The sequence below is a fragment of the Pecten maximus genome, chromosome 1 (assembly GCF_902652985.1).
Source record: "Pecten maximus chromosome 1, xPecMax1.1, whole genome shotgun sequence".
NCBI lineage: Eukaryota > Metazoa > Mollusca > Bivalvia > Pectinida > Pectinidae > Pecten > Pecten maximus.
In genome coordinates this window covers 57,609,277-57,628,200 of record NC_047015.1, presented here as the reverse complement: position 1 = coordinate 57,628,200, position 18,924 = coordinate 57,609,277, and the positions used below count along the sequence as shown (strand labels likewise).

The 18,924-nt window shown below is 38.7% G+C and overlaps 2 protein-coding genes across 2 annotated transcripts; both read right to left on the bottom strand.

Annotated features, from left to right (window-relative positions):
- Positions 1-5,753: 5,753 nt before the first annotated feature.
- LOC117321548 lies at positions 5,754-6,860 on the bottom strand. The gene has a single exon (XM_033875998.1). It carries the CDS (start codon positions 6,858-6,860, stop codon positions 5,754-5,756), a length of 1,107 nt encoding a protein of 368 aa, XP_033731889.1.
- Positions 6,861-15,528: 8,668 nt separating this feature from the next.
- LOC117339144 (eukaryotic initiation factor 4A-III) lies at positions 15,529-18,919 on the bottom strand. The gene is made up of 2 exons (XM_033900566.1): positions 17,936-18,919; positions 15,529-16,784 (listed from the first exon to the last, which is right to left on the bottom strand). Exons 1-2 carry the CDS (start codon positions 18,885-18,887, stop codon positions 16,525-16,527), a joined length of 1,212 nt encoding a protein of 403 aa, XP_033756457.1. The 5' UTR covers positions 18,888-18,919; the 3' UTR covers positions 15,529-16,524.
- Positions 18,920-18,924: the final 5 nt, after the last annotated feature.

Here is an 18,924-nt window from a genome sequence, read left to right as displayed (position 1 = left end):
CGTCCGTCCGTCCGTCTGTCTGTAGACGCATTTTGTCCGGACAACTCCTCCTAAACCGATGGGCCGATTTCAATGAAACTTCATCCACATAGTAACGATCGTGTGTAGATGTGCATGCCACTTTCTTTTTCTCCAAATTATGGTTGCTATGGCAACTGGTCACTATAAACAGGTTTTCTGATAAGAACCATAACTTTAAGTTTGTCCGGACAACTCCTCCTAAACCGAAGGGCCGATTTCAATGAAACTTAACACAAATATAGAGGACCATGTGCAGATGTGCATCTCACTTTTTCTCAAAATTATGGTTGATATGGCAACTGGTCACTATATTACTGGGTTTTCTTAGTTAGCCTCTAATTAACAGTTCCAATTCACCATTGACTCGTGTAGATTGCGGGGGTATTAGTCAGCCATCCTGGCGACAGTTCTAGTTTCATTTGTCATAGCAAACAAACTTCACTATTTACAATCAATATAAAAGTCTAAAAGAGGACTTCTTCTATTTTCTACTGATATAGAAATTACATAAAACCATTATTAAGTATAAATATTACCTTAGAAATACAGACTTCTATTTACTGTACATTACAGCTTCTCAACTATGTTGTCTATTGAATTATAAAACAATGTATAAATTCTAGACCACTTACTGCATCTAATGGTATGGATATTATAGTCCACATTAAAATAGTTATTAAGTTATTTATTGTTTTAAATATAAAACAAACACAACCTCTTAAACTACCTTTAGCTTACAAAGTTTCCTGTACCATATGGTCACCATGGGGGACAGACCCTTCCCTTCAGTCAGGGGTTATGGGCCCAGCATGGCACCTTTACCTATACAGTGGACAGCCTTATCCTGTTATCTATATACAATGTGTATCTATATTATACTTATTTACATAACATAATTAAGACTATTTCTATCTGTCATAATTCCTTTCAACCATACTTTTATTTGAAAGTCCAAATAAATTGATGCTGCTTTCACTTCAGAAAGTGTAGCCCAACCATTATTGAATAGCATATGCGTCCTTATGTGGAATTTGAAATTGATGTGGTGTTAACCAATTTTAATTTTTAGCTCACCTGCCCGAAGGGCAAGTGAGCTTATGCCGTGGTGCGGCGTCCGTCGTCCGTCGTCCGTTCGTCCGGCCGTCCGGCGTCAACTTTTTCATTCAAACAACTTCTTCTCAATAACCAAAAGGCCCAGAGATTTGATATTGGGCTGTAGCATGCTGGGGTGAAGGGCTACAAAGTTTGTTCAAATAAATGACCTTGGCCTTCATTCAAGGTCACATGGGTCAAATAGGCTATAATCTTCAAACGACTTCTTCTCAATAACCGAAAGGCCCAGGGACTTGATATTGGGCCTGTAGCATGCTGGGGTGAAGGGCTACACAGTTTGTTCATATAAATGACATTGACCTTCATTCAACGTCAAATGGGTCAAATAGGCTATAATCTTCAAACGACTTCTTCTCAATAACCAAGAGGCCCAGGGACTTGATATTAGGCCTGAAGCATGCTGGGGTGAAGGGCTACAAAGTTTGTTCAAATAAATGACCTTGACATTCATTCAAGGTCACATGGGTCGAATAGGCTATAATCTTCAAACAACTTCTTCTCAATAACCAAGAGGCCCAGGGACTTGATATTGAGCCTGTAGCATGCTTGGGTATAGGGCTACAAATTTTTTTCAAATAAATGACCTTGACCTTCATTCAAGGTGACATGAGTCAAATAGGCTATAATATTCAAACAACTTCTTCTCAATAACCAAGAGGCCCAGGGACTTGATATTGAGCCTGTAGCATGCTTGGGTGAAGGGCTACAAAGTTTTTTCAAATAAATGACCTTGACTTTCATTCAAGGTGACATGGGTCAAATAGGCTATAATCTTCAAACGACTTCTGCTCATGTTATTGCAATAACCAAGAGGCCCAGGGACTTGATATTGGGCCTGTAGCATGCTGGGATGAAGGGCTACCAATTTTGTCCAAATAAATGACATTGACCTACATTCAAGGTCACAGGGGTGAAATCGGCTTAAATCTGTAAACAATAATTTTGCGATAGCCAAGAGCCTCCAAGACCTGATATTAGGCCAATAGAATGCTGGAATAAAGGACTAAAACATGTTTAATATGAATAAAACTAGCTTACAATGATATTTGAATAAAGAGGTAATCAACATAGTATCTTTAGAAATGACCTCAATCAACTTCAAAGTTGCTGTAGAGCCAGGTGAGCGATACAGGCGCATTGGGCCTCTTGTTTGTTTTACTTCCATTCATTATAATATACATAAATAAAGTCAAGAAAATTGGTCTTGGGGTAGGTGATTTTGATGTGAGTTATGTAGAGAGGTTGGGAGAGGGGAGTCACTTTACCATGATTATAGTGAAAATATTGTTTTGTGGTGTGGATTTAATTTTTTTTCACTAAATATTTTCCAATAAACCCCAATTCATTAATCTATACATTTAAAAAAATTTGAATTTCATTATGATCCTTGAATTTAATGTGAGTCATGTAATGTGTTGATTTTTATTTTTTAAATTAAAAATTAATTCAGTTAATCAATTGAAGTAAACTTCTGAAAGATTTGGCAAAAAACTATTTCTTGATGGAGGAGGAGGGGGTCACTTTACCATAGCCAATCTAAATCATGTTGCTGTTAATGTATATAGACCTGCCACAATTTGAAATGATCCACCCCAATACAATTCTGTTGATACTTCATGATCTGATTTATAGAATAATACTTATTTAACCAAAATTTTCATTAATTTATTTCAATTAATTAATCAATCTATATGTGAGAACATAAAGCATCTACAAAATGTTTGGATGTTAACATTATAACAACAACAAGTGATGTTAATGTGAGTCATGTGAGGAGTGGGGGAAAGCGACCCCCCTCCTTATTAACTCACATCAATGTCAATTATCTCAGGCCAATTTAGATTTGTTATAATGTATAGATTTAAGAATTAAGGTTTATTAAAGAAAATGGGTAAAATATTTTATTTCATTACGGATATAGTAGCGTAGTAAGTAAAATTGATTAATATATATTGATCAATTTTACTTATTACACTACCATATCAGACATACATGATCACATCAAAAACTTTTCTTTGACAAATCTAGTTTTGTTATGACAGATAGTTTAAGGAATTGAGTTGGTTTTTTTAAAAGTATTTTGTGAAAAAAAGGTCAATCACAAAAAAAAGGTAAAATATTTTATTTCATTACGGTCAGGGTAAAGTGACCCCAACCTGCCCCAGCTTTTGCAATGATCTACCAAAATCTAATATTGTAAATACTATATTTTTTGTGAAGTAAACTTGTTATAAAATTTAGGTAAAAAAGATATATCAAAGCATTGCGAAAGTATGAAAGTAGTGGAAGTGAAGTGTGTGTGTGTGTGTGTGTGTGTGTGTGTGTGTGTGTGTGTGTGTGTGTGTGTGTGGGGGGGGGGGTCACTTTACCATGGCCATGGTAATGTGACCCCCTCCCCCTCCTCCTTACATGATCACATCAAAAAAATATTTTAGACCAATTTGGTTTTGTTATAATTAATGCATCGATTAAGGAAATGATGTTTACTGAATAGATAATTCCTGGAAAAAAGGTAATCACAACTATTTTTTTTTCATTTCATTATGGTCATAGTTAAATGACATCGACCTTCCCCAGCTTGAAATTATCTACCATAAACTAATATTGTAAATACTTTATTATCGAAGCTAACTTATCAAAGTTTAGTGATAAGATCAAAGTATTACATAGGTATTGGAAGGGGGGGGGGGGGGGGGAGGTCACTCTTCCATGCCCATGGTAAAGTGCACCCCCCCCCCCCCTTCCTCCCCCTTACATGATCACATCAAAAAATTATCTTAGACCAAATAAGTTTTGTTATAATGTAAAGTTTAAGGAATTGAGGATTTTTAAAAAAAGTATTTTTTAAAAGAAAAAATCAATCACAAAAAAAGTTAAGTATTTATTTCATTTTGGTCATGGTAAAGTGACCTCCAACTTCCCCAGCTTGCAATGATCTACCCCATGCTAATATGGTAAATACTTTGGTTTTTTTTTTATGTAAACCTGTTATAAAAGTTTGTTGAAAAGATATATCAAAGTATTTGAAGGGAAGAAGGGGGGGGGGGGGGGGGGGGGGGGGGGGGGAGTGACCCCCCCCCCCCCTTCCTCGATCACATCAAAATCACTTTTCTCATGTAAATCTAGTTTTGTTATAATGTAAATAATGTAATTGAGGTTAACTGAAAAAAAATCAATCATTAATTATTTTTTTGTTTCACTGGGGTCATTGTGCTGTTCTGGACAGTAAAAGCCTAAGTTCTGTTTTTCGAATAGTTCCTTTATTTCAATTTCCATTTTATGTCACACAAACACAAACCTCCAAGTTGAGTTGAGGATAAAGACACTATGGGGGACCTTTCCTTATATTGATTCCTGACGAAGCATGTGCGTCTGGTTGACATGTTGGATTTTTTTTTACCTTGGAATTATGGGTAATTCCAAGAATCGAAACCGAAAGTAAAAGTAATGAGAACGACAACAATACGTCGCAGTACCAAGCGACGTAACTCTTAATGCTGACGTTGACTTTTTACATTAAAAGTACATGGAAGAAAAAAGGACAAATATTATAATCTACATATACCAATAACCGAAGGGTAACAGAACATTCCCCGTCTGGTTTTAAACCAAAAGTCACTTCCTAAATAAAAAAAAACCCACTTAAGTATTGTACGACCTAGGCTACTGGCCTACAAATCCTATCAACCTCATCAGAACATCTACAAGTTCCACAATATGGTTACATAGTTGCATAATTAAATTGTTTCAACACATTTCAGTTCATCACAATAGACTAGATATCATTATCACTGACTGCTCTTCAGTATTGTCTGTCACTCGCAATCGGAGAACAAATACACCAACTGAGTAATTGGTCGAGTGTACTTTACCGATGTACCGTCTTTGATCACTCGGACTGTGACCTTTCGGACAAGTCCGTCAGAGCTGGATACACTTGTTCAACAACTCCTACTGGCCAGGAATTTCGCGGTAGGCTAGAATCAACCATGATTACAACGTCATTTTCTTCCATGTTCCGTTGTTGGTTGACCCACTTTCTTCTTGTTTGTAGATTCTGTAAGTATTGACAGTTTCCATTGCTTCCAGAATTGGTCTGCTAGTAATTGCACTTGATGCCATTGTTTTTTTTATACATTCCAAATTGTTCTGTGTTGAAGCAGAAGCTTACTAACATCGCCATCTTCCACGTTTATGGAGCCTACACCCAGGTCCTCAGTTGCACCTATAAAAGTTGTCCCACGATCTGACCTAAATTCCTTAACTGGGCCTCGAAGTGAGATGAACCTACGGAGTGCATTGATGAATGATGAAGATAAAAGTTCCTCAACAACTTCCACATGTATTGCACGAGTAGTTAAACATGATAATATGATTGCCCACCTCTAAGAGTTGGAAGCTCCACCTCGCGTACGACGAGTTTCTACCGACCATGGCCCAAACGCATCAACCCCAACGTAGGTAAATGGAGGACTAGGCGTAAGCCGATCTGAGGGCAGATCTGACATCTGCTGATGTACCCTCCTACGTAACTTGGCACATATTACACATTCATGCAAAACAGAGTTAATAGCAAATTCGCTAGAATTAAGTATTCTGTCTTGTGCATCTAGGAAGTCTTAAGGTCCTTGTAGCCAAGAACAGTCTTTGATCTTGTGTGCGTTAACTGGCCTCGTTGCATGATCTGCTGGGTTCTGACCTGTTGGCACGTACCACCATTGTGATTTTGTTGATGACTTGAGAATCTTGTCAACACGATTTCCAACATATACGTAAAACCGGCGGGTTTCGTTGTTTATATATCCTAACACTACCTGACTGTCTGTATAGAAAAAGGTAGATGCAATCTCCATGGCTAAGTGTTTGTGAATAAAGTTTGACAGTTCAGTTGCCATTACCGAAGCACACAACTCCAACCTGGGAATAGCATGTCCATGTGCAGGGGCCACTTTTGATTTACCCAGCACGAATCCCAGTTGTGAGTTTCCACAATCATCATACTGTTTAAGATAAGCAACGGCTCCGATTGCATCCCTTGACGCGTCCGAAAAGATATGCAGTTCGCTACGTGTCTTCTGTGACAAAGTATCCGACATGATACGAGGTATCTCGAGAGATTCAAGACCTTGAATAGATTGCTTCCAAGCATCCCAGTTGAGTCTAACCTTTTCTGGCAGTGACTCGTCCCATCCAATCCTATTCTCCTGAATAGCCTCCCTTAGCAGTAAACGACCACCAAGTACTACTGGCGCAACAAACCCAAGGGGGTCAAATATTGAGTTGACGACCGACAACAAGCCGCGTTTTGTGAACGGTTTTTCTTCTTGAGAGACCTGATATGTAAACGAATCCTTCAGGACATTCCAACAGAGGCCTAAACTCCTCTGAATAGTAGGTTCACTGGTATTAAAGTTTATTTCCTCAAAGTTCTTTGCCAGGTCACTTGGCGGAAAGTTTCCAAGTACATCTACATCATTCGATACAATTTTATGTAAACAAATATTTCCGCCATCTTTAAGCCTCTGTTGTGCGTGTTTCACTAGACTAACTGCTTCTGTAGAACTTGGTAGCGATGTCAAAGCATCGTCGACGTAGAAATTGTTATTCACGTAATCGCAAACATTGTCACAGACATGTTCTATGTCTTCCCGGTTGCATGCTGACTTGCGCAAGCCATACGTGGCCACTGACGGAGACGGTGAGTTGCCAAACACATGCACTCGCATCCTGTATTCAACAAGTTCCTTTGATGGGTCGTTGTCCTTAAACCATAGAAATCGTAGTAGATTTCTATCCTGTTCGTGGACTTCAAAGTTGAAGAACATCAGTTCTACATCGAAGGTAATGGCGACCTTTTTCTTCGCGAAACTTCAGTAGCACACCCACCAAGTTGCTGGTCAAATCTGGACCGGTAAGAAGAATGTCATTCAAAGATAAGCCCTGAAATTTTGCAGAAGAGTCGAAGACGACTCTTATTTTGGAGGGTTTCTTAGGATGATACACCCCAAAAATTGGTAAATACCACACTTCCTCTCCTTTATCCAGTTCCTGAACCTCCTCAGCATGATCGTTTTGGAGGATTTTGTCCATGAACTCAATAAAGTGCCTTTGTTTCTCGGGATTGCGTTTCAAGTTCCTTACCAGAGCCTGCGTTCTATCCCTCGCTTGTGAGTAATTGTTCGGTAACCGTGGTCTGTTTTTCCAGTACGGCAATGGAAAACTCCAGCGTCCATTAGGAGATTTGCTGGCTCCATCCTGCATGAGTTGAAGGAAGTCTCGGTCTTCCTGTGAAAAACCCAATTCATCATCATCTTTGGTCCTTTCAAAAACATCACTTCCCACGGTAGTGTGTGTAGGTGTGTCCTTTAATATAAATCTGTTACGACATGGTTCAAGTATTGATTCACGTGCACCATGTACGACATGGGTTTTCAACACAGTCACAGAATTTGACGTATGAATCTTTCCAAGACAGGTTTCCCCAATTATCACCCAGCCCAGTCTGAGTCGTTGCGCGTATGATTCGTTTCCCTGTCCAATACACTGGTCGAGGACATGATGTGAGTCGATCATGTCTCTACCAATCAGAAGCATGATCTCCGCATCTGGATCATACTCGGATATATATGATGCGATGTCCCTAAGATGTTCATAATGTGTTGCGATCGTGCGAGTGGGAATTTCCTGTCTAAGATTGGGTATCTCATTGCATTCGATGAGTGGAGGGCAGTTTTCACTGAAAGTACCTTCTAGAGACTCGATGACATAACCCGAGGCGCACCTACCGGACATAGTTACCTTGCCGGCACAAGACGATAGCACATATTCCATTTTCCCGGCGTGATAGTCAAAATGTTTAAAGAATTGTGAGCGTGCCAAAGACCGGTTACTTTGGTCGTCAATAACGGCGTAAACCTTAAGGGCCTCTTCCGGACGCCCTTCCGGATAAACTTTTACCAGCAATGTCTTGCCACATGACTTTCCCTTGAAGGATGTAGAACCACATATCTGTGTACATTTCGCGGCGACATTTTCATCTGATGATGGTTTTCCCCCCGTCATGCTTTCCTGTAACTTCTCGATCAATGTGAAAAGCGGCACAGTGGGAAGAACTTCCACATTTTTCACATTTTATGTTTTCTTTACAGTCCTTTTAAAGATGCTTTCCTACACAGCATTTGAAGCAAATTCCATGTTTCTTAATAATCTCCTTTTTCTCTGACTGGGGCTTCAAATGAAAAGTACGACAGTCTTTCAGAGAGTGTTGGGCTTCCATTCCATGCAGGGGGCAGTGCACTTGAACTACATCAGTTTTCTTTGAAGACAGAGCGACTTTGTAACTTGACTGAGTACTACCAATGGCATTGCTGACTTTCCTAGGTGTAGGATTACTACCTGTGGGCGTTTTTGTTGTTACAGTGGGACTTGCTTCAAACCGGAAGCTGGGGTCATTCACCGTGTCAGCCATATCTCTTATGAACTCTGCAAACTTACTAAACGGTGGGTACATGACACCCTTGTTCCTTTTATACCTTATGCCTACATCAGTCCACTGTGTCTGAATCCAATGTGGAAATTTACATATGATCGCATTCACACCAGATGACGAGTCCAGGAATGCTAGAGACGATGCATACATAATGTTCTCCTTCAACGAATCGAACTCGGTGAGCATGTCAGATAGTTCATAGATTTTCACATCTTTTGTGCCGAGTTTTGGAAACTTCTGAAGTCTGTCATTGAATGACTGTACTACCAATTCTGGTGCACCATATCGCATATCTAACCTGTCTCAGATTTTCTTTAATGCACTGGCTTCATCTAGACAATTGGCTGCCCTTAAACTATCAGCTTGCCTGGAGGACTCTGGGCCCAACCATCTACACAGAAGATCTAGCTCTTCTCTTGTTGTCACATCTAGCTCCGTAATTATACCTTTGAAGCTTGATTTGCAAACAAAATATCTCTCTGATTTGTCATTGAACTGAGAAAACCTATTTAAAGTTATGTCCTTTTTCATAATGTATTTAGTAAGATCCGTCATTCTTTGTGTTACCGCTTGAGAATTAGTATCCGTTTGAAGCTTAACAGACTTATCCTGTTGAAGACTTGAGCGAGTAGGAGAAAATTCTGGTGCATCTGGCTTTAATTGATGTTGACTATTAGCTACTACAGGTGTACTGTGAAATCTGACGTGCGTGCTAGGCGGTGTAGGATGACACTACTCTTCTCTGATATAACCGTTCGTAGGATCATGCCTATAAGAAAGGGTTTCCACATACTGCTGGGTCCTTTCTCTGGTCACTTCAGACAAATCCAAGTTCAGTTCATGATCGTCGCATTCCTCCATAGCTGCACAAAGTTTAGCTTGAGACTCCTTCACGTCCCTCTCAGACTCCAACATCCGGAGCCCTGCATCAATGTAAGCTGTGTGGCGAATGTGAGCCGCTTCCTGTTGTGCCCTTGCCTTTAGTAGATTAGCTTCCTTCTTGGCGAACTCAAGTCTCACCTTTGCAGCCTCATGTCTTGCCCTAAGTCTGGCTGTACTTGTACTGCTAACTTGAGAAAGTGACCTCGCTACAGCAGAGTTGTGAAGTGTTGTGGCCATTACTAGAACTACTGGCCTTAATGGTGATTTCAGGACCTCTACCTTTGGTTTAAGATGCGAAGCTGTCTTTACCGATGGCTGTGTGTGTATATCTTCAACATTAGGTTTAACGTCCAAATCTGTAGAGTCTATATGACGACGAAACTGATCTTTAACCTCCAGTTTTCCTGTAACATCTGCCACCTGTTCTGTAATACTTTGTTGGATTTTAACCAAAGCCATTTCCACTTTTGAAATAACACTTTGTAAGATAACTGTGTGTCCTTGAAGTTCATTCAAGCTCTCTCGTGTACGTACTCCTTGTAGATACCTGCTAAACTCTGAGTACAATGTACTGTAAGTGTCGCATATTATGATAAGTTTATCTTTGAAATCCTCGTTTTCAACACATGAGGCAAGAAATTCCAAAACCTGACCCACATTCTGCCTAATTATCATGAGCCTCTGATTAAAATCCTGAACACGTATCTCATACGCTGTTTCCGCCTTTTTGGAAAGTGTCCTTATCCGTTTTCCTGTTGCCTCACCTATTTCTGCCATTTTGGTCCTATTAAGTGTCTCTACTGTGCTGTTCTGGACAGTAAAAGCCTAAGTTCTGTTTTTCGAATAGTTCCTTTATTTCAATTTCCATTTTATGTCACACAAACACAAACCTCCAAGTTGGGGTAATTCCAAGAATCGAAACCGAAAGTAAAAGTAATGAGAACGACAACAATACGTCGCAGTACCAAGCGACGTAACTGTTAATGCTGACGTTGACTATTTACATTAAAAGTACATGGAAGAAAAAAGGACAAATATTATAATCTACGTATACCAATAACCGAAGGGTAACAGAACAGCCATGGTAAAGTAACCAATAGCTGACCCATCATCACTTTCTCCGTTTCCATCACTCACCTATCTTAATCAAAAATAAATCCATGCTTACATATTATTAGTTTCTTGATGATAGAGGGAAGAAAGGGAGGGGGGTGTCACTCTACCATGGCCATGGTAAAGTGACCCCCCCCCCCCCACCCCCCACCCCCCACCCCCCCGACTCGCATCAAAATCACTTATCTGATACAACATAGCTTTCATTAAAAAAATATGTTAAATTATATATGAAAAAACTAGTTAGGAATTTTTTTAATTTTTTTTTTGGAAGTGGGGGTCATTTTACCATAATGGTATTTTGACCCCGGGGTCATTTCACCATGATTCAAAATACCATGCTACACCGGGCCACATTTTTCAAGGGAGACAACTCTCATGAGGATAATTTTTTATAAAAAAATTTAAGAAATATGTCCAAAAGCAATTACATTTGTATTTAAAATATTCATATAATCTACAACAGCATAGCTTGTCTTTTGAATGTTTGTCAATAAATAATCTATATATATATAGATTGGTATGGTTTTGAAAATTCCATGAATTTACAAAACACAATCTGATCAAGTAAACAATATAAATATTATTAGAACTAATGCAATTTGTGAAACCATTCCAATTAATATATTTTAATTACTTATTGACAAACATTTGCCAGACGAGCTATGCTGTTCTCCAACAGCTCTTGTGGTAACATGCATTGCTAGTAGAAAGCATTAAAGTCAATAATTAAGTAGTCCATAGACAGCAGTCTTGACTTATTTTGCAGAGATACCATGACCACGCGTTGCTGAAGATGGTTTTGCCCAAGACAGAATTACGATACCTGAGGTAGCATAGTAACTGTCAGATAAGGTAGACTGTCTGATAAGGTAGACTGTCTGATAAGGTAGACTGTCTGGTAAGGTAGACTGTCTGATAAGGTAGACTGTCAGATAAGGTAGACTGTCTGATAAGGTAGACTGTCTGATAAGGTAGACTGTCAGATAAGGTAGACTGTCTGATAAGGTAGACTGTCAGATAAGGTAGACTGTCAGATAAGGTAGACTGTCTGATAAGGTAGACTGTCTGATAAGGTAGACTGTCAGATAAGGTAGACTGATAAGGTAGACTGTCAGATAAGGTAGACTGTCTGATAAGGTAGACTGTCTGATAAGGTAGACTGTCAGATAAGGTAGACTGTCTGATAAGGTAGACTGTCTGATAAGGTAGACTGTCAGATAAGGTAGACTGTCAGATAAGGTAGACTGTCTGATAAGGTAGACTGATAAGGTAGACTGATGAAGGTAGACTGTCAGATAAGGTAGACTGTCTGATAAGGTAGACTGTCTGATAAGGTAGACTGTCTGATAAGGTAGACTGTCAGATAAGGTAGACTGTCTGATAAGGTAGACTGTCTGATAAGGTAGACTGTCAGATAAGGTAGACTGTCTGGTAAGGTAGACTGTCAGATAAGGTAGACTGTCAGATAAGGTAGACTGTCTGGTAAGGTAGACTGTCAGATAAGGTAGACTGTCTGATAAGGTAGACTGTCTGGTAAGGTAGACTGTCAGATAAGGTAGACTGTCAGATAAGGTAGACTGTCAGATAAGGTAGACTGTCTGATAAGGTAGACTGTCAGATAAGGTAGACTGTCAGATAAGGTAGACTGTCTGGTAAGGTAGACTGTCAGATAAGGTAGACTGTCTGATAAGGTAGACTGTCAGATAAGGTAGACTGTCAGATAAGGTAGACTGTCTGGTAAGGTAGACTGTCTGATAAGGTAGACTGTCAGATAAGGTAGACTGTCTGGTAAGGTAGACTGTCAGATAAGGTAGACTGTCAGATAGGTAGACTGTCCGATAAGGTAGACTGTCAGATAAGGTAGACTGTCTGGTAAGGTAGACTGTCAGATAAAGGTAGACTGTCAGATAATGTAGACTGTCTGGTAAGGTAGACTGTCCGATAAGGTAGACTGTCAGATAAGGTAGACTGTCAGATAAGGTAGACTGTCGGATAAGGTAGACTGTCTGGTAAGGTAGACTGTCCGATAAGGTAGACTGTCAGATAGGTTGACTGTCTGATAAGGTAGACTGATAAGGTAGACTGTCTGATAAGGTAGACTGTCTGGTAAGGTAGACTGTCAGATAAGGTAGACTGTCTGATAAGGTAGACTGTCAGATAAGGTAGACTGTCTGATAAGGTAGACTGTCAGATAAGGTAGACTGTCAGATAAGGTAGACTGTCAGATAAGGTAGACTGTCTGATAAGGTAGACTGTCTGGTAAGGTAGACTGTCAGATAAGGTAGACTGTCTGATAAGGTAGACTGTCTGGTAAGGTAGACTGTCAGATAAGGTAGACTGTCAGATAAGGTAGACTGTCTGATAAGGTAGACTGTCAGATAAGGTAGACTGTCTGATAAGGTAGACTGTCTGATAAGGCAGACTGACTGATAAGGTAGACTGTCTGGTAAGGTAGACTGTCTGGTAAGGTAGACTGTCTGATAAGGTAGACTGCCTGATAAGGGTAGACTGGCAGGTAAGGTAGACTGTCAGATAAGGTAGACTGTCAGATAAGGTAGACTGTCAGGTAAGGTAGACTGTCCTGATAAGGGTAGACTGGCAGGTAAGGTAAACTGTCTGATAAGGTAGACTGTCAGATAAGGTAGACTGTCAGATAAGGTAGACTGTCTGACCTAACATTTTTGGAATTGCACAACACGGGAGGGTGAAAAAAGAGCATAGATCAGCTCGCGATTGTTTGTCAATAAATAATCAAAATATATAAATTGGTATTAAACATAAAACTTATTGATCACATAAAAAACTCTAAAACATGTAAAAAAGCATTTTTCCCAAAAATCTTTCCGTTCAACTCTGGGATGTTTTATAGTCTTGCCACACATTTTAGGACCCTAAATGTTCAATATTAATTCCCTAGTTCGATTGTAAAGTGATGTGTTAATGCCTTTGTTGTCAGCATAAAACGTTGAAAATGTGTCAAAAAGCAGGGGTTTTTTCCCGAAAAAATCTTTTAGTTTGACTTCAGGAGGGGAAAGTAGAACCCGACAGGGACCTAATACCAAATATTAATATGCCTTTCAACACTCAACGCCAAAATGTTACTATTAGAAAACCAACGCAGACACCAGGGTGACATATTTATTAGCTCTTTCATCTTCTTCAAAGAGACTAGCTAAAAACTCAGAAACATAAAAATAAAGACAAATTGTAAGCTTTATGTCAATGAGATTTTGAAATATCGTCATTGGGACCAATCTGACTGTAATAATTACGGCCCTTTACAGTTTAGGCTTACAGTCGTAATATTGGGCCAGTATTATATGCTGGGATGAAGGACTACCAGGTTTGTTCAAATGAAATTAGCTTGGTCGACCAAGATCAAGTCAAAGAAAGATCTAAAAATATCTTACTGAAACATATCAATAAATTGTTCAAAATTCATGTTGCTGTCTGTCGACCATTTTGTTTTCCTGATTAGTCTCAGAATTGAATAGGCACAAAAAAAGAGCAAGGGGGACCTTAAATGTGAAGTTTGAGTAATATCTCTCCGGTACTTCTCAAGAAATCCATTAACAAGGATTGTTTATGGACATACAATGGAACACGGACACGGGGTGATTTGAATAGCTCATGATCTGATGATGTTGGGCTAAAAAGGTAATCATACATTTCTGGATGGTTACAGATTGTGACCATGTCATTTTCAGGATTTGGAAAGGCTGTTCTGCTGAAGGCATGTAAAGATTCCATTTTCAATACTCAATCCTTCTATGAAGACTATTCTTGTGATATGTTTTGGCACTAGCGGAACCAAGGCGGGTGGTCAGGACACCCAACCCCCCCTTTTTTTGGATGAGGAAATTTTTTTTATTGACTTAAAAACAAAGGCCTATGCTAAAATCCCTCCCCCCCCCCCCCCCTATCAACCTTTTTCATTTTCCGCAATTTAGGCCCCTAGACCCCTCGCCAAAAAGTTGGCTCGCATCACCACTAAATTACTGGACCCCTGCCCCTCCCCACTTTCTGAATTCCTGGATCCATGCCTGTTTGGGACTTATAGTATACTGTCATTTGGACAACATAAACAAACTTATGTCGTGCTATTACGTCATTACAGAAGTGACGTAATAGTACCCCTTAGTTCTCCGCTGTACACTGCACCAGCAGACATGTTTGCACGATTCAATTCAATTAGATACACCTGTATTGTTGTCCACTGTGATGTGTTTAACAAAATCATGAATTACTATAGTACTACTTATGTGATTGAAGAGACAATATATTTCTCAGCAAATCAAATAAAGTTTCGTGCAAAATTTAAGTGGTTTTCATACAGAAACCAGTAAGCACTATAGGAAGTTTTAGGTTGATTGACCCAAAGGGAACGGGACAGATTTTCAATTTTGACAGTGACTTTGACCTTCGAACCTGAAAAGCAATCCCAAGCAAGCACTTTTGGTAAGGAAGCATGTTATCAAGTTTCAGTTTGATTGACTCAAGGGAACTCGAGTTATCGCATGGAAACCATCATGCGGACGACGCCGACGACACAGTGATACCTATATGTTGCCTTTTCAGGCGACACAAAAATCACCCATAGCCAGCTGCGGGCAGTCTTTCTGTGATCTGCTACCATAGTTAAGTTTATCCCCTCCCCAGGGGGAAACACGAGATCCCAGGGTCGTGATATTCTCATATTTTCATAAAGCGCCTTGAGACTCTATCTATGAAGAGTATTTGATTTTAACTTATACGAGCATTGAGAAGAAGAATTTTGAAATTTAAGCAGTGGAAACTGTAAATTGTTCACAACACATGATTGACGACACGGGATGCCGGACAAAAGGCTTTGTCTCAGGTGAACTAAACACATATTCTTACAGCAGGACAAACCAATAAACAATATATACTATATAATTCAATGGTGTTTAATTTTAAAACATTGAACATGACATACATACATTACTTCAAAAATACATCTAGTGATGATCAATATCTTACATTTATAATGACCAGGAAAATAAAATTCTATGAAACATGAAATGTCATTTTTCTGTTTACTGTGATGTTATACTCAAAATAAAAATGTTGTTTAAACATTGAAAGGTGCCATTTATTAGTTTTAAGACTTCTGAATAACTTGCAAGTTCTTTAAGACACATTATCTTTTAAACTTTATAAGTTTGAAATTTAATTCTGGTCGAATTAGAGTTAATCACTACAAGGTTATGCAGAGGATTAACCTGCCTCAACAACTCTGTATCTATCCCACTTAACTGTCAGCGAATCCTCAACATCAAGCCAATCAGATTATTGGTAGTTTCTATGGAAACCAAGGCCTCATGATGAAGTATATATATATACAGATGTTAAAAAACAGTGAATATACCAAAAGTTAATCAATGTTGAAACTAATATTAATCTAAAAAGGTCAATCTGACTACCATAATCAAACCAATACCAGTTCCTCTACAGTCGAACTCAAATGTTGACCTTAAAACATAATAAAAATATTTACATTCAGTTTAAAGTTCTTCTGAAGTGAATATAATCTACAATACAGCTGACTTGTTGCAGCAAGTTACTTCAAGAGATGCACAGTAATCAAATATATTCACATATTGTTACACTGTCTCAAATATATAACGAAATATGACTTGATAAAAATGTTTGTTTCCTTTTTGAAAATTAAATCAAATCTGCCACATTCTTTGGTATTTCATCAAGCCGCTGTTGAGTAGTACTGCTCAATGTCTCTTAAAATCCTGATGTTGTCATCCTTCACACAGTTGATGGCCACACCCTTTCATCAAAATAATTCGAAATGACCGGTCCAATATAGTTACATTAGTCTTAAATATAGAACTTCAATGACTTTACAAAAAATGTTTTCTTTTCGAAAATTAAATCAAATCTGCCACATTCATTGGCATTTCATCAATCTGTGTTGAGTAGTACTGCTCAATGTCTCTTAAAATCCTGATGTCGTCATTCTTCACAAAGTTGATGGACACACCCTTTCGTCCGAATCGTCCAGAACGACCAATCCTGTGGATGTACAACTCTCTGTTGTTGGGAAGGTCGTAGTTGATGACCAGCGACACCTGTTGGACGTCGATTCCTCTCGCCCATACATCTGTACTTATCAGCACACGACTCGCACCTGAAACAGATTGCAGACTGTTAATGACATGTTTTACAGGTATGTATTATATATGAGTAGCTTAGACGTGTAACGATTCATTGAATTGCAGAGTGGTGCATCGATTCATCGTTTATCCTGGATTTGTATCGCAATACTTGAAAATGTGTAGTTATCTCCCTTGACCAACGTTGGCTTAATTACGTTTTGTAGTAAACAACATGGCTGACAAGGCCGTTCCAGCGGCTTATAAAGTTGCCTGTTGGAGTTCTTTTACATTCAAATATCTAAATTCAAGAACACTTATAATTTGTGGGAAACGAACAAAAACTTATGTTTTTTTAAAACAAATGTTGACGAAGATTCTAATATTCCTGAAATACCAAATACAAAACATGACTACTGTATGATGGAATACCAGATATCTGATAGGTCATCAGCTTCTCATATATCATGATATGTATCATATTGTGACCCCTGTATGGCGTTACGAATCATATCGCGACCAACCTTGCAATACACAGCTCTATATTGTTTATCATTGAAAATAGTTGTCTAACGACATCATTATATAAAATAAAATAGTTACCAAATCATGTCATACCATCATAGATAGTTGCTGACGCCTGTGTCTATATCCGATGTTTATTTTACAATATTAAATTTTTAAGTTTCAACAGTGATCAAACTTTATAGGTTATGGCCTTGAAAACCAATAGCAGGTGTTACACATAGGTCGTAACTCCAGGTTTATATTTCTTACTGGATCTGAAAATTCTTACACAAATTTCCATTTTATATGAAATTTATGAAACCAGTCAAGTATTTTTAAATTTACAAAGCCTGACAAGATAAAATGTGACAAATGATTAAGAATTTTAAACCAATCTGGAAAGTTTTGTACTGATGTGCATGATTTTGCACAACAGTTAACTTTAAATATTTTAATTGGGTATATTTTATAAATATATGGGTATATATATAATAGTAGGTGTGTAGAACATACAACAGCCATGTCAACAAACACAGTCACTATATAACTCAGAAAATTGAACAGAAGGTGTATTTTACTTCATGGATTTTAACAATATTGTTCTTGTTTTCAAAAACAAACCTAAGCAGGAAATATAATATGAAAACAGATCAGTACAAATTCCCCATGCCCCATGTACCTGATCTGAATTCTTTCATGATTGCATCTCTTTCGTCTTGTCGCATGTCACCATGCATTGATGAAACAGTAAAATTGGCTTCCCTCATCTTCTCTGTCAACCAGTCGACCTTTCTTTTTGTGTTACAGAAAATAACAGCTTGTGTGATGGTGAGAGTGTCATACAGGTCACAAAGAGTATCAAACTTCCATTCCTCTCTTTCAACTGCAACAAAGAATTGTTTGATTCCCTCAAGTGTCAGTTCATCACGCTTGACCAGGATACGGATGGGATCTGTCATGAATTTGTTGGTCATCTCCAAAATTTCATGGGGTAATGTGGCAGAGATGAGCAGAACCTGTGTTGCAGGAGGAAGGTATCTATACACATCATAAATCTGTTCTTTGAAACCTTTATTCAGCATCTCGTCTGCTTCGTCGAGGATAAGCATTTTGATAGATCGGGTCCTCAGATTCCTCCTTCTGATCATATCAAATACTCTTCCAGGTGTGCCCGATACTACATGTTGTCCAAAGTCGAGTTTTCTGATGTCTTCACCGACATTTGTACCTCCGATGCACGAATGACACTGGACATTCATGTAATCTCCAAGGGCCAGTATAACCTTTTGGATCTGGACTGCCAATTCTCTCGTCGGAGACAGTACCAAGGCCTGGGTTTCTCGTAATTGTGTGTCCAAACACTGTAAGATGGACATGGAGAATGTAGCTGTTTTTCCCGTACCCGACTGAGCCTGAGCGATCACATCTCGCCCTTTCACAATGGGTTTTATAGCTCTCTGTTGAATGGCTGACGGCTTTTCAAATCCGTAAGCATATACTCCACGTAAAAGTTCTTCTCTCAAACCCATGTTATCAAAGGTCGGAGTGACTTCAACATCTTCACTTGTTTCAAATTCGATATTTTTCATAATATCGTCAGGTACCACGCGTCTGTCTTGTCTTTCCGCCATGATTGCGTTTGTCGATGTTCTAGTTAGATCACTTAAA

Bases quoted from the DNA above. Each gene is read 5' to 3' on its own strand.
- LOC117321548 (XM_033875998.1), bottom strand. From the start codon at position 6,860: ATGCGAGTGCATGTGTTTGGCAACTCACCGTCTCCGTCAGTGGCCACG.
- LOC117339144 (XM_033900566.1), bottom strand. From the start codon at position 18,887: ATGGCGGAAAGACAAGACAGACGCGTGGTACCTGACGATATTATGAAA. The intron at 16,785-17,935 runs GTACATGGGGCA...AATCTGTTTCAG, and splicing joins CATGAAAGAATTCAGATCAG to GTGCGAGTCGTGTGCTGATA.